The sequence below is a fragment of the Neophocaena asiaeorientalis genome, unplaced genomic scaffold (genome assembly GCF_003031525.2).
Source record: "Neophocaena asiaeorientalis asiaeorientalis breed wild unplaced genomic scaffold, Neophocaena_asiaeorientalis_V1.1 scaffold102, whole genome shotgun sequence".
NCBI lineage: Eukaryota > Metazoa > Chordata > Mammalia > Artiodactyla > Phocoenidae > Neophocaena > Neophocaena asiaeorientalis.
In genome coordinates, this window is record NW_020175078.1 from 4635733 (window position 1) to 4651523 (window position 15791).

Sequence of the window (15791 nt, forward strand, 5' to 3'; positions counted from 1 at the left end):
GGAATTTCATACCTAAATTTGATACTATTTTGGTTTATTTATGGCTACTTACAAGAAGACTCAGTAATAATGTCCATTCATTGGAGTCTTTTTCTTTGGTTGAGCCTATTGGGACCAGGCTGATGAACTACTTTATGCAAATGAGATGGTTAAATTCATGGCGATATGAATTATAAGGGTTCTCATTTAATGGAAATGAAACTTAAAAGAAATTCCATATTTTATCCCCATTGTGGTTTACGGAAGCTAATATCCTGTTCAGAGGTTGAAGAGTTTGAATAGCTCACACAATCCTGTAAAAATTACAACTGGCTGCCCTTTAATAAATAAAGTCATTGTAAAGAATTACATTTACAGAGTGAAAAGTGAATACATAGCATTTCAAATTCAATTTTGGAAGTACTAATAAGTACTGACCCATAACAATATACACTAGCTACCTTTTTAACTGTCCATCATTAGCACCAATAAAGATTCAACAAAATTACCTTTATTCTCACATCTCAAAACAATTCTGCAAATTCTTAGTGAAGTATAGTCACAGACCTTAAATATTCACATTGTTTTCTATGTCATACTGAAAATAAGTTCACTACTTTTCTGGATATTCTTTACAAAATCTTATTAAAATTCCTGGTATTATCACCCCAATTATACAGTAGCACAATCACCCTACGTCGTTTCACATGATAGCTCCTTAGAGGTTTCACATCTAAATCACCAAGAACAAAACCCTTCCCTCCCTCATCTTGCACTCATCTTAACTCTATACTAGTCCTTGGATTATGTACCACTGTAAAAGTATAACTGTATCAAAATTACCATGTTTATGGATACAATAATATGTCATACAGAGTAACAAAGTTACATGTAATGACAAAGATTACTAAAGTTATGCCAGACAAGAACAAAGTTAGGACATGCTAGCTAGGCAAAGTCCCTAGAAAGAGGATCCTAGTATCCTAAGTTCAAATAACATTGACAAAATAATGAACAATTATCTTAAAAAAAAAATTATAAAGCTACTGGCAAATCAGGTAATTGCTAAATAAGAGTAGAGCACGAGATTAAACTCTCTAATATTTACAACTGCAACATACTTGAGTAAAATTACAACTGTGCACATATCAGTGGCTTTGTAACAAAAATAATTCATATACATAGAGGAAAAATTAAGACAGTTTTCAATTCAACAGAAGTTGAATTCAACCTATCTCAAAGATACTCAACAGCCCAAAGATTTACCACAGAATTGAAGATTAGCTGATAAACCAGAGCCATGTTACCGGCATTTAAGACAAATTTTAAACAAGTTAAAGTCTATTGTTTGTTCCGAAGTCAGAAGACTGTGCAAACTTGACTTCAACAGGAATATACTGAGATGTGCAAACAAATATAAAACCTCCACTAGCTGTTTACCTGGAGGCTTACCTTTTTTTTTTCTCAGGGAGCTTCCTGTTAACAACCATAAGCTATAAATACAGGTACAATGCACAGTCAGTGATCTTTTTGTTTTATTTATTGTTAGAATATAAAAGAACTGAAAGAGCAATAAGTTTAATTTCATTTTTATAAGGAAGACTGCATTTACCTGAAAAAGAAATATGGCATCACACACAAACACGCTTCAGGGGAGGAGTATGTTTAAGAACATGGTGTCCTTCTGAACACTAAAGGAAAAGCGATTCCTGTTTACTGTTAAAATACGTAGTGTTAAAGTTCTCTATTTAAGAAAAAGACTTACTAATTCTTCACTAATGTAAGTTTTTGTGAATTTAGTTTTCAAATCACAGTAATCTACATAACCATTATTAACAGCTCTGTGTTTATAGTACTGCAACAAGCCAACAAACACTTAAATGCACTTCACATCAAGAGTATGTAAACTTTATTTTTTCCTCTTCAAGCCTTCAGAAAATTAGGGGCTATTTCAGCAGCCAATCTGGTCAGAACCTCTGAAGGCAGAATCAGTGCCTCACAGTGTAAATGACCATCTGTGGCACTGCATACCCATCTGGTAGTGAAGTGTCCCCCTTCAGTGGCTTCCAGTAAGGCCTAGAGTTTAAGGTTAACATGAAAAAGTGCCACCTTTGTTTTAGATTAGTGATGGACTCTGACAAGATAAAATAAAGTTATTCTGTATATTGTTATACTTACAAGCAGCTCCAATCCTGAGTATTTATGGTAATATCTAAACATACAAAAATGTATGTACATTTTTCTCCACTTTCTTGTAAACAGTTGTCAGTATACTGTTTTATCCCTTTATCATTGAGACATGCAAATCATACATACGAGTATAAATACACAAAAGAAAACAATTTACACTCATTCAAAAGCCAAGCAACAACAAAAAATAGCTACAGTATTCAAATTATAAATAAACGAATGCTTGAGGCATCTTATATTCCTAGAAGCAGCCAGCCATTCACCCTAATGTTCTTAGCTGCAATTGTAGAAATACTGAGTTTTGCACCTTCCATGCTTTTACAGTATTTATAACACTATCATATGTGGAGATAAAGACTTGTTTACTATAATCTCTTCTTTTCAGAATGAAGAATAAAGCAGCACTTACAAATATTGAAGCAGTGGCAGTAACAGCAGGTGTTACCACTGCTAGATCAGGAGGAAGTTTTCCATTCTAACAATTTTTAAATTAAAAAAGTAAAGGAAAAATTGACCTAAACAAATGATTACATGTTCATTCCTTGGGCACTTAACAGCGAGTCCAGCATGTCGAATGTGTCTTTGTAGTCCATATGCTGGCTGTTTGTACTGTACTCGTGATTGACATCAGGACCGTTGGTCTCCACTGGCTTCTTGTCCAGTTTCACGAGGGTGCTGAGATGTCCGTAGCCCACCTGGTATGTGACAGGGGGAGGAGGGGGTAAGGGATGGTTAAAAACAGAGTTGTGAGAGGATACATACTGCTTAACAGAGGAGGAAGAACTAGATGAACTACCTGAACTTTTGGAACTTTTGCTCATTTTGGAGTGATGGTTGTGAGATGCATCATTGATATGCAGCTTCTTCCTTGAAGAGCTGGAACTAGAGGAAATGCCATCACTGCTCAGGCCAACAGGACTCCTCAGAACAGCGGGTGGTATCCCATCAGCACTGTGCTTGCTGCCACCACTGCTGCTGCCACTGTATGAGTGGGTATACTTGTGACTGCTGGGGTGGTGGCGGTTGGAAGGATGCTCCTTGTGCTTCTCCTTATGGTCCCTGCTAATATGCGGGCTGGAATGCTTGCTCTTCCCACTGCCTTCATCAGAAGAGCTGTGTCTTTCTGAGGAAGAAACTTTTATCTTCATTTTCAGTTCTTCTTTACTGACACTTTTATCAGTGGGTGGTATTGGAATCCGTAATTTCAGTGATCCACTCTTTTCCTTCTTATCTGCCATATATTTTTCAGGTTTTTCAGCATTTGTAATGGGAATTTTCATTTTAATGGGAGAGGTTACAGAACTGCTGCTGGCTGCCTGGGACTGTACATGTTTGTGTTGCTGTTCTACCTGGGCAGCTATATAATGATCCCTTGCATCCAGATCAAGGGTTTCTAGCTTACGTTTTTCTCTGTATTTATCTAAAGACATTTTCTGAGGAATTACTCCAGGAGTAGCAGAACTTGGCCCATGGTGTTTACTGCTTCCTGCTTTATGAGTATAATCTTGCTTAATAGAAGAATGGTCAGAAATTTTGTCAGGTCTGTGATGTAGTCCTGAATGCAGTGATACAGAAGGTGCCTGCTGGAAGTTGATGCTGTACTGGCTACCAGACAAAGATGTCTCCTGTTTCTGTGAATATATCTGTTCTGTCCTTGCCGACTCTTGATGTTGAGGCCATTCTTGGTGTGATGACAAACCATATGAGGTACTTGGCATTCCTGTTGCTAGCACTGACAAATTATCAGATGCATGGCTGTCTTGAACAGAAATATTTCCTGAATTTAGAGGTACTGGTGCAGGGAATGTTGATGTAGATGGTTTCTGAAAACTTGGGTTGGTAGGCACACCAGTAACACTATCTACTAAAATGGAATTCTGGACCAAAGATGAACCAAGAAGTGGTGTTTCTGATACTTGTCCATCTACTTTTGGTTTCTTAGCCGCCTGATTAGCCTATTTAAATAAAACACAGAAGAAGCAATGACAGCAAAGGAATTTAATACAAATTTCTTTGCTTATAAAAATTCTATATTAAATACATGGAAATAAAATGACCTGGGGTTTCACTTTATGTTGCCAGTAAATAAATATCTTATTTAGAGGCATAAAAAGGATATAAATAGTTGAAAGCACTGGTTTTAAATTAGATGCAGACTAAATCCCAGCCCAGCATTTGAGAAAGGAATTTAACTCGTCTAAGCTTTAATTTTCCTGTTTGTAAAGTGAGGAGACTATTTCCACGGTAATCACTATGAGAATTAAATAAGGAATTTATAAAGTATTTATAGCAAAGTCTACTGGACACCGTAGTTGAATAAATTATGGGTAGCTTACGAAACACTGTAATTACTTACGAATACTGGAAATAAGAATATTTAACCACAAAAATTCAAACTGATTAGCTACGTAGTTAACAAATTGATGTTCTAAAATCCCGCCAATTCTCTTACCCTCCAGTTTCGAATCCTCTTCAACCTACTAGGCGTTTTCTCCAATATTTGTAGAAACTCATGTGTTAGCTCTAAAGATAAAATTCAAATTTAAAACTTAGAAGGTGCCTTTAGATTTAGAATTCTCTCAAGTGGGCAATATTAGAAAGAAAGCGCAAGAGTTCATCTACTTCACTATCACCCTCCTAATTCAACCATCAGCACATACAGAAGTAGACACAGCTCTGAACTGGTGTTTTCAAAGATGAATCTTAAAAAAATTTGTTTTAAATAAATAAAACAAAACACTCCTCCCACACCCCCGATTTTACAGGCTTACTTAGAATCTCTGGAAAATTTAGTCACATTTAAACAATTCCTTCCGAATAGAAAATCTCTATTATGCAAACATCATAGTAATAATTGGGATGGGCAAGATCCATCAGTAGATTCTTTAAAATCAGTGGGCAAAAGTTTAAGGAAAAAGAGAATATTTGTGTAATCCCAACATACCGTCCTCAAGATATTAATTATAAACAGAAAATCAGTAACTTTATGACCATAACCAAGTGATCATGATTATCATTACCAGCAATATGACATATCAACATGATACCCCATGATAAAATGCACAGTAGGATAAAACCCACTTCTGTGGTATTCTTGCCAGAAACGCATAACTTCACTCTAATAATGGGAAAACATCAGACAAAACTCCAATTGAGGAACATTTTATAAAGTAACTGACCATTCTTCTTCAAAGTGTCAAGGACATGAAAGAAAAGGAAAGATTGAAAAATTATCACAGATTAGATTAAAGGGGCATGCCAACTAAATGGAACATGGGATTCTAGAATAGAAAAATGGGGGAAATTTGAGTAAAATCTGTAGTTAATAGTATTATACCAATATTAACTTCTTTGTTTTGATAATCATGTTATTATTATAGAAGATGTTAACATTAGAGAAACTGGGTGCAAAGTATAATAGTACAGAATCTGTACTATTTCACAATTTCTTTAGATTTAAAATCATTTCAAAGTTAAATGAAAAAAATTCCTTTACCTATACTCGTAACTTCCTAGCAATCAACACTAGTAACATTATCAGTAAATCAACCTGGTTATATTTTTACAATTTTTTTCCTAAAATTTATGATTACAATGAGATGACCCACTTTTCCAAAGTGGTGTGGTTATGATGAATTATAGTTTTTGACTCCAAAATAGTGTCATTAATAAAGTTATTGGCCACTCTCAAGATAAATAATATTAGTCAAATGAATTACAATGTCATGTAATATTATTAATGCCAATTTAATAGAGACTAGATTCATGCAAAAACTCGGCACCATTATATGCTCACAAGCTGTGACAACTAATTCCTGCTAAAGACTCAGGAGCTTTTCGATTCAGTCTGGATGAAAACAATCTAATGTCTGTACTACCATTTCTTCATCTGGAAAAAAAAAAAAGACCACTTTTCTACTTGGACACAGCAGTAAGTCTAGCAGACACATGCCTTTGGGTCCAAAATTAACAATAAACTGTTTTGACTCAATTTCAGAAAAAATTCAAGTTATAAAAAACACATGAAGGTTTGTTATTAATCATTAAAAAACCCCAAAACAACCAAGCCCCCCCCCCCCGAAACCTTGTTACAGGTAGGCCAAATACAAGCCAACGTTGTTTTGGGGACCGTCATTAAATGAATTATTTTAGTAAACACTGATGCTTCAGACACCACGATAAAATTCAGATACTCTTAGTATCTTATACTTTGTTACTTTATTTTTACGGGATCACAATGTGATCCCATAAAAATGTGAGAAAAGGCTGCCACATAATACATTGAAATTTTCAATGTGTTAAGTGTCCAAGATTCCTATTCAGTGGTTCTCCAAATGAATAATGTACTTGAGCCTTTTCAGAATAGAAGCAAAGGGATATTTAGGTGCCTCCTGTTGCGTCAAAAAAAGACTTTACCTATTGATACAATTTAAGAGCAGGATAAAAGGCAGATTACTCGCTTTCTGTGAGCTTTATTTTAGCACCATATATACAAACTATTTTTATTAAGTTTATGCCTATTTTATCTTTATCTATTGACTGCTAAAATAAGACGGTGGCATAGGTAACCTAATTTCAAGTCACAGATGGAAAAAAAAAAAAGCCCCCACTAGTTTTTTATTTTTTTGCGGTACACGGGCCTCTCACCACTGTGGCCTCTCCCGCCGTGGAGCGACGCGCAGGCCCAGCGGCCATGGCCCACGGGCCCAGCAGCTCTGCGGCACGCGGGATCCTCCCGGACTGGGGCACGAACCCGCTCCCCCCGCATCGGCAGGCGGACTCCCAACCACTGCACCACCAGGAAAGCCCCTAGTTTTTAATTTTTTATTATTATTAAAATTTTTTTTTACTGGAGTATAGTTGCTTTACAATGTTTTTTCTTTTGCCCACATCTCACAGCACGCAGAACTTCCCCGACCAGGGATTGAACCTGCATCCCCTGCAATGGAAGCGTGGAGCCCTAACCACTGCACCTCCAGGGAAGCACCCCCCCGCCACTAGTTTTTAGAAGATGCTATTTCAACTCACTGAAGATTTCCTACCACTCTGAATAACCTTTAGAAAAACATCTGGCAATGTAAGGAAAAGAGGATAATCATGCAGCAGTAATACAGCATGAGGTATATAATCCAGGAGAAATTTTTCAGGGAGGAAAAAAAAATACCAAAACAAAATCAAGAGACCTAACAAAGAGCATATTTTACCACAAGGGTAGACAAACTATCACCAGTGGGCCAAATATGACCTGCATCCTGTTTCTGTAAATAAAGTTTTACTGGAACACAGCCACTCATTTTACAGGTTGCCTATGGCTGCTTTCCAGTTACGGTGGCAGAGTTGTCTAGGTGCATAGATAGTATAGCCCACAAACCCTAAAATAGTTACTATCTGGCCCTTCACAGAAAAGGGAGCAGACCCTTAATGAAATTTCTGTCTTAAAGCATCTAAGATATTAATAGAAAACCACATTCCAAAGCCATAGGGGTCTCTCACTTTATATAACGGAAGTCATGTAAATCCAGTTTTCAAATTAGCTTCAATTTTGTAAAGGAAATTGGGGAAAGCCCACAAAAAGCAGAAAACCTAACATACCAGTTTAGATTTATGCATATATTAGGTAAGAAATGTTATCTATTTCCTTTCTGAAATCTAGAGTGCCTGGTTAAAATGTCTTAATCCCCAGGAATCCCCTGCCTCTGGCCTGCTTATTTCTCTACCAGAAAAACGTCCTATCAGGAGACCTCCAAATTCCAGGTCCATGATGTACAGAACTTATATGCCCAATCTTTTCTTGTGAATTCATACTTATTAATGCAAGACAACAATGACACACTTTACCATCAGTGGAACAGAGCAAGGAATATTACCATGAAAATACCTTTAGCTCACTGCTTCACATCTTCTACATAAGTTAATACCTGACTTTGTGCTTATACATTTTAAACTCAACAAAATTAGTTTACTTTATTTTTTGTTTATTTTTAAAAATTTATTTATTTTATTTATTTTTTGGCTGTGTCGGGTCTTCGTTGCTGTGCACGGGCGGCTTTCTCTAGTTGCAGCGAGTGGGGGCTACTCTTTGTTGCGGTGTGAGGGCTTCTCATTGCGGTGGCCGCTCTTGTTGCGGGGCAGGGGCTCTAGGAGCGTGGACTTCAGTAGTTGCGGCACACAGGCTCAGTAGTTGTGGCACACAGGCTCAGTAGTTGTGGCACATGGGCTTAGTTGCTCAGCTGCATGTGGGATATTCCCGGACCAGGGATTGAACCCGTGTCCCCAACCCGTGTCCCCTGCACTGGCAGGCGGATTCTCAACCACTGTGCCACCAGGGAAGCCCAAAATTAGTGTACTTTAAATTAGGTATTCCTGTATTATCAACCTGTAGCATTATAAATCATATTTCTTTGAAAAGTCCTGAAAAGGCTTTAGATATTGAGTGTTGGTTAATATGTGCTCATTTTTTCCCCCTTTAGGCTAATGAATCCTTATTTTCATCCTGTTCATTTGATCATGTCCCTATACTTTTTTTTAAAAAATAAATTTATTTATTTATTTGTTTATTTTTGGCTGTGTTGGGTCTTCGTTGCTGCACGTGGGCTTTCTCTAGTTACGGCAAGCAGGGGCTACTCTTCGTTGCGGAGAGTGGGCTTCTCATTGAAGTGGCTTCTCTTGTTGCGGAGCAGGGCTCTAGGCATGCGGGCTTCAGTAGTTGTGGCTCATGGGCTCTAGAACACAGGGTCAGCAGTTGTGGCACACGGGCTTAGTTGCTCCGCGTCATGTGGGATCTTCCCGGACCAGGGCTCGAACCTGTGTCCCTTGCACTGGCAGGTGGGTTCTTAACCACTGCGCCACCAGGGAAGCCCTGATCATGTAACTATACTTTTAAATTCTACTGCCAAATTGTTAAAATGGAATTATGTTTTTAAAGAGTCTTTATTTTTTCAAAATAGATGAAATATTAATAGATGAAATGACGTCTGGGATTGGCATCAAAATAACTATGGGGGAAGGAGGATGTTGGATTGGCCAGAACTGATAACTTCAACTGAGCATGAGTATATGGGGACTGAGTAGTTTTTCAAACCTATACAAAAGTAGATAGAAGTTTTAATCCATAATAAAAAGAAAAAATTTAAATGTAACAAAAAGATTTATTTTCTCTACTTACCATCTAGTAATTCCAGAGTAACTGTAGGATCCACATATTCCCACCAATGTTTTCCATCAGTTGACACGGGAATCTCCCAATTGGACCATTTGCAAGCCAAATGAATGCACACACATGCTATCACTGTTGGTTTATACTGAAGACAGAAGGTTGTAAGATGCAGACTGTTGTGGAGCAGGTTTGGAACGAAGAGTCATAGAAATTCAAACATGTAAAACAAAGAAAAACATTTACCAATAAGATTAGAGCAAAAATAAAATGATAAAGGTTTTCTTTTTCAAGTCTAGAGTATAAAACCTTATTTTATTAAATGAAAAGTTAACATTATAACACTTTTTATGACTATGGTCATAAAAATTTGAACACTAAAAAACCTATATAGATTATGAACATTTTCACACTCTTACTTCCTAGAGTATATTATTAATACTACTAATATATTAATTTTTCTAATTTTTTTTACATCTAAATTAAAAGTATTTTTACCTCTCTATAAAAGGAGAGGAAGACAGTATATTTCAACTAATTACTACATACAAGTAAAACGCTTTAAACTTTCTTTGGTGGTATTTTTGTTTCTTTTGTAATGTCATGGCAAAAAACTAAAGAAAAAGCAGAAGACTATAAAACTGACAAGGTAATTTCAATAACACATCATAATCAGGGATTACCATTTGATGTGGCTTAACAAACATTAATTCTTAAGTAACTCAGACAACTTAAAACCTATCTAGGTAAAACTAACTTCTTCTCAGCAAAGCCACAGAGGAAACTTACCTTTTGCTGAACAGCTTGAAGGCCCAATGTTGTTAAATACTACAAAAATACTACCTCTCTCCTTCCATGACATGCCAAAGACTGGGCATGTAGCATGTCACAGCTAGCCTCTTCTAACCAAAGTTTTAAATTTAAGTGATTTTTTTGGCCTTGTTGTTCAGAATTTCTAGGGATAGAGGTTAAATCCCAACAACATATACCTAAGAAAATATATTGGCTTTTGCCAATCCAAAGTTTTAAACAAAACTTAACAGTGTCACAAGAAATTAAGGACCACATAAAGATGGTTTGGTCCACTCCTCCCTAATGACTCACTTTAAAAACAAATTTACATCATTAATATAATCAATCTAGAACAAAATGAATATATTAGATGTGAAAGACTTTCAAAAACTATTCTTCCAGTTCAGTTTCAGAATTGATGAAAATGTCTACTGATCAAGCACAAACCCATACCATTCTTTATATGAACAGAAGAGTAAGTTTTTTTTTTAAAGTAAAAATTATACTTATGCAAATCAAGGCACTGATAGGATGTGACTACTACTAATCTACTACTGGCGGGTATTATCTGGAAAAAAAAAACCAAGTTATATAAATTTTATTTATTAAAAAAGCTTTAATGATTATTTTAAAGTTAAGATTGGATCAATGTGAAAGTTTTTAAAATTGTCATTTAACTATAATTGTAAACTAGAAATAGCTTTATACTTACCAAGTTGCTCGAATTTCTACGTTAAGTTTAGCTCTTTGTAATCTTTAGCTGCTATTCAGGCTACCAATTTTAGACTTATGCACTCACAAATCGAGAATATGTCATCAGAAAGCACCACTACACTTCACATTGTGCATTTAACCCCTCTGTGCCAAAAGTCCCTTGTACAATACACCGCAAAGCAGACAGGAAGGTACCACCACAGTAGATGGTCCAGTCTCCTGCTGCAACAAGGGTAAGAGACACATTGAGGGGGCCCTGCATTAAAGGAAGCTATAGTGTGCTACAACAGTGCAACAAAGAGGGTCAGGATAACAACCTGTTGGTAGCCATGAAATAGGATGTCTGTGCCAAATCCTTGCTTGCTGTAAGAAAAGAAAAAAAAACGAAGACAATACTATCAGCATTAACATGCTACCATCGAAAAGTTCTCAACACAACAAAAACTTCAAAGATTTGTACACAAAAAGTAAATTTTACTTACTACTTACAAATATCACAAGAGCGCCATCATTTTCTATACTACTGAAAATCTTCAACAACATTCACTCAAATGTTTCTTGCTATCCCCCAAAGATCTGAGAAACAAGCCGATTTGCTTTTAGCTAGCCAGTTACAAGGGCTAAACTTGTTACTAAGTTAAGCATCTAGTCAGCTAAAAGTTGCAATAAAGCATTCTCCTGGATTTAAAAAAAAAAAAAAAGAAGAAGAAGAAGAAAAGATTTTGAAGTCTAATACAAAATACAAAGAGTTGCCTGCCAGACTTAATCCTCAGTCATCATATTTAAGTTGGTTTAAGTACTTCCACCAAAAGAAAAAACAAAAACAAACCCCCAACCCCCAAACTCAGAGAGCACAAACTGCTCAGTTTTTCATCATGCTACTAAGCATCAACAGAGAATAAACAACCTAGAAACATTATAAGGATGTAGATATAGAAAACACCACTGCATTATTTTTAAATTATATAATCCAGTTAACCATAACGTTAGAAAAGATACAAGTACTCTAGAGGGAATCAGGATGCTTCAATACTGGTCCTCAATAGAAAAGCAATTTTTAACAACTAGCTTCTTGAAACACTGAAATGGAAAACAGTGCCCCTCTCCCTTCTTCTGCTTCTTATTCTTCCCAACAGGGATGCCTCTGCTATAGTCTCCCCCCTTTCCCCAGTTACATTCATAATCACTGACATACCTTTCCTCTCTGCTCACCTAGGATCAGTTCACCTCAGCTCACCCCCTCTAACAGGTCTCAAATTCCTTGCCCTCTCCTATTTTTATTTGTGGCACCTGTAATTCCCTGCTGCCCCATGTGGATCATCAACATAAAGGTTTACAAAAGGGATTTGGGTTTAGCAGAGTTGTGCTAAGGAAGAGTGTCAAAGCATCAGATGTCTTGGAAGCAGTGTGACTTAAGTATGGCATTCTTTCCTGGTGGGGAGGGAAGGAGAAATCACAGAAATGAAAGGTCCCTGTAAAATGACATCAGCCAATCCTGCAGCAAAGTAGCATAATAACTTTCTCATCTCCAGAGGTCGGGGGCAGGGGAGAACTTCAAAGAACTCAAACCTTTTACCCTCACCCCCACCCACGAAAGAATCAAAACATATAGAAAAGTAAGTAAAAATAAGTTTAAATTGCTATTGCAGTTTTCACCTCAGAACAAATGTAAATTCAATAACCTATTAAAAGTCATTGCAACAGAGAAGAATGTAGGGAAAATGTTCTTTTGTTAGCTGAAAGTGGTTTTAGGGGCAAAGGAAAAAAAATATACCAAACACGAAAGAACATTTTAAAAATGCAGTAAGATGCAAATTATAGTTACTTGAAATGTTAGTCAGACAAAATGATGTTAAACACATATGAGAGTCATACTAAAATTTAAGAATTGGTCACATTTTAAACAACAACAACAAACAAATCAGATTTAAATATTTTGCTTTGGATGATATATCAAATTCATAGTTTTTGTAAATGTTTAAATTTTACTGTTCAATTTTGCAAAATAAATGGACTTTAATGTCTCTAGCTTCTTTAGATAGGATTTAAGAGAAGCTGACTCAAATTTCACAATACTAAGCTGAAAATTCAGTTTCATTTCCAACTGAGTGTGTGTGTATGTATATGCACATACACATACATATTTTTAACCTATATTTAATATCTTCAACATCTTTCTTTACTAATCTCAACTTAAGGTAAATTATATGGCTCTCCATTATTTAAACAAAACAGCTTACCCTTTCAAGTTTTCAGGAAAACAGAACTTCTCTCAAGCTCTATTTCTTAATCCAACATCTACAATAGTTATCTATACAATTCTATACTACACTGTAATACTGAGGATGAGAAAGTGCTATAAAATATATAACCATGAAGAACAGAAACCAAAATTAAATATGTTCTAGTTTAGTTTATAAATGGTAACATTTGCTTTTAGGATTAAAAAAATATAAATGGGATTTTTATTAGTCCATTTCTTAACAATGACAACTGTGGTACCAGACGACAGGTTTGTCTGTTTTTATATGTAGCCATTAGCATAGTAATAAAACCTTAACCTAGGTATAAAGTGAATTCAATTTAGAATGAATAAGAGAACATTTAGGTAAACACTAGATTCAAGGCCTTCAAAAGTCTTACCCATTTTGTTTAGAATAAACCTAAACAAGTCTGGTGGTAAAGGAATGAAACTGCAAAATTTCATTTTCAAAAAGAAGTATCAGAAAAAGGCACACTAAAGGTTCCAAGTAGTTGTTACTAGTGTGTAACACTTCACATGGTAAACAGGAAAGTAGGAGTACTGCATGCATCTGTGTGAAAAATTATTTCTAGAGATACAACGATAGATATACAGGATTCATTAACAAGAGTAGAAAAATATATACCACATGCTTTATAAGGAGTAAAGAAAACAATACAAAAACTTTGTACTCCTATTTATAAAAGGTTTAATAAGTACATCACATGCTGTTATATATCATGCTATATAATAATTTCCTCATTATACACAAAAAGGAAACCATTTTTAGTAATGCTAAAGAACTTTGAAAAATGTATTAAATCAATGCTGTTCAAACGAACATGGGCAAAACATTTCCCAAAGTGACAAATCTGCTAAGAAAGGCAATTTTTACCTGAAAGATTTGAATTCTTAAACCGTAATCACTTTTCAGGAAGTCAATCAAAGTTTGACATAAATTGGAAATCAATACTATTTTCTGTACCTATATGTTAAATTTGGCCTACATCTTAAATACTACCTGAATTGGGATGGGCATAGCCCAATGGGGAAGTAGAAAGAGTCCTAGTATTTGGAAGCCCTCTAATTTTTTAGAGAAACAAGACTCTCACCTAAAGTTAAAGGAAGCTAATTCACCAGGAAGAACCAAAAATAGAAGTAGATGAATAGGCAGGTGTAGAACACTGAAAAATAATGCTTCAAAATGACATTTCTGCCATTTTAATAAAACTCAAGGCTAGAACAAAATAGCATTCAATTATCAATTATAGACAATAAAAAGCATTAAAACTTAACTTAAAAGTTTCACTTACCTCTTACTAACTGGGTACATTTCACCACATCTGTGTGTGGGTGTTCAATGGTGATCTCAAAACCTGAAATGAAAAGCACTTTTTTTCCCAGTCATTTACCACTATAATACTTGCCTGAGAAATGCCACTCATAACCATAAACGTATATTTTTCATTATTAAAAAAACTCAAAGACAAAGTTTCCCATCACTGACATGTTTATTATACCCCCAATCATAATAAATAATATCTTCTCAAAAATAGTGTTCCAATTATGAAAACTGACAAAGTTATTTAGAGATAAGTAATATGTATTCAAAATTCTCAATTACAATTAGTTTGAGACTATCCTCAAGTTAAAAACAAACTAAAAAAAAAAAAAAAACGAACTAAAATCATGACAAATACATTAAGCTTGCCCCACAGTTTAAGGAGGGAATTCAACTACGTAACGTATTTCTTAAATATATTCCAACTCTTTCAGAAGATGTGAAAAGAACATTTTTCATAAATACAACCTTTGGGCCACAGTGGGAGAAATGACCTTTTAAATATGGTCCTCTTATTTTCTCACTGTACCTTAGATCAGTGGGTTTCAGTTAGCTTATAACTACATTTCATTACTAATAAAAATAAAATTGTTAAGGCAAGTGAACCTTATAGGCCTCAAGATTAAATCACTGTTTCTAAAACCAAAGACAACATATTGAAAAGCTATCATGTCCAGTCAACCCCTTAGGTAGGGCAGGGTTTTTCCGTTTCCTTTTTTTTTTTAAAGTGGAGGTCGTTGTATGGTGCCTTCAGCAGTAGTAAAGGAATAAAATCCTAATAAACAGATTATCTGGATTTATAAAGTTATTGTGTGGTCTCTTCACATTTCTACTGTTATTAAACCTGCAAAATCGCACTTTAACAAGAGCCATAGTTATATCTTGTAAATTCTAATGCTCCCCTTAAAATGCTATTCATTCTCTGTGTTTAAGAATCTGTCGTCAACAATATGAATACGATACATTGATTTCATATGATAAAATAACTATTTTAAAATGTTATTTTCCTTCAACTTTCATTATTTGTAAAATTTCATATTTATATAATAAAATGGTAACATGCTAAATAGATTTGGAGGGAATAAAAATATTCTCACTTTTATTTTTATATATTTATATTATAAAAACTTTCAACAAGTTATATGTGTTTCAAACAACCTACTTTTGTAATAAAAAGAATCTGTCATGATGGAAAGCTATGATTATTAGACTTCTATTCAACATTTGGGAATGGAGTATAAATAAGATAAAAATAACTACCATAATAAATAATGATTATTTATGAAACACTATGTGGCAATTTTTTAAAAAAACAATCTTTTGGGCTTCCGTGGTGGTGCAGTGGTTGAGAGTCCGCCTGCCGATGCAGGGGACATGGG

General features: G+C 35.2%; 1 protein-coding gene across 5 annotated transcripts in view; it reads right to left on the reverse strand.

The window, feature by feature from the left end:
- Positions 1-296: 296 nt before the first annotated feature.
- CCNT2 (cyclin T2) overlaps positions 297-15791 on the reverse strand; it is a 48327-nt gene continuing 32832 nt past the window's right edge. For 2 of the 5 annotated variants that reach the window (XM_024764096.1, XM_024764095.1), the window contains 6 exons: positions 14384-14446; positions 11146-11191; positions 9335-9498; positions 4622-4692; positions 2966-4124; positions 297-2864 (listed from right to left, as the gene is read on the reverse strand). In XM_024764096.1, coding sequence (XP_024619864.1) covers positions 2797-2864; positions 2966-4124; positions 4622-4692; positions 9335-9498; positions 11146-11191; positions 14384-14446 — 1571 coding nt within the window. In that variant the 3' untranslated portion in view covers positions 297-2796. Of the gene's footprint in view, positions 4125-4621; positions 4693-9334; positions 9499-11145; positions 11192-11310; positions 14353-14383; positions 14447-15791 lie in introns of those variants that run through there. The other 3 variants (XM_024764094.1, XM_024764093.1, XM_024764097.1) reach the window with 2 other exon arrangements.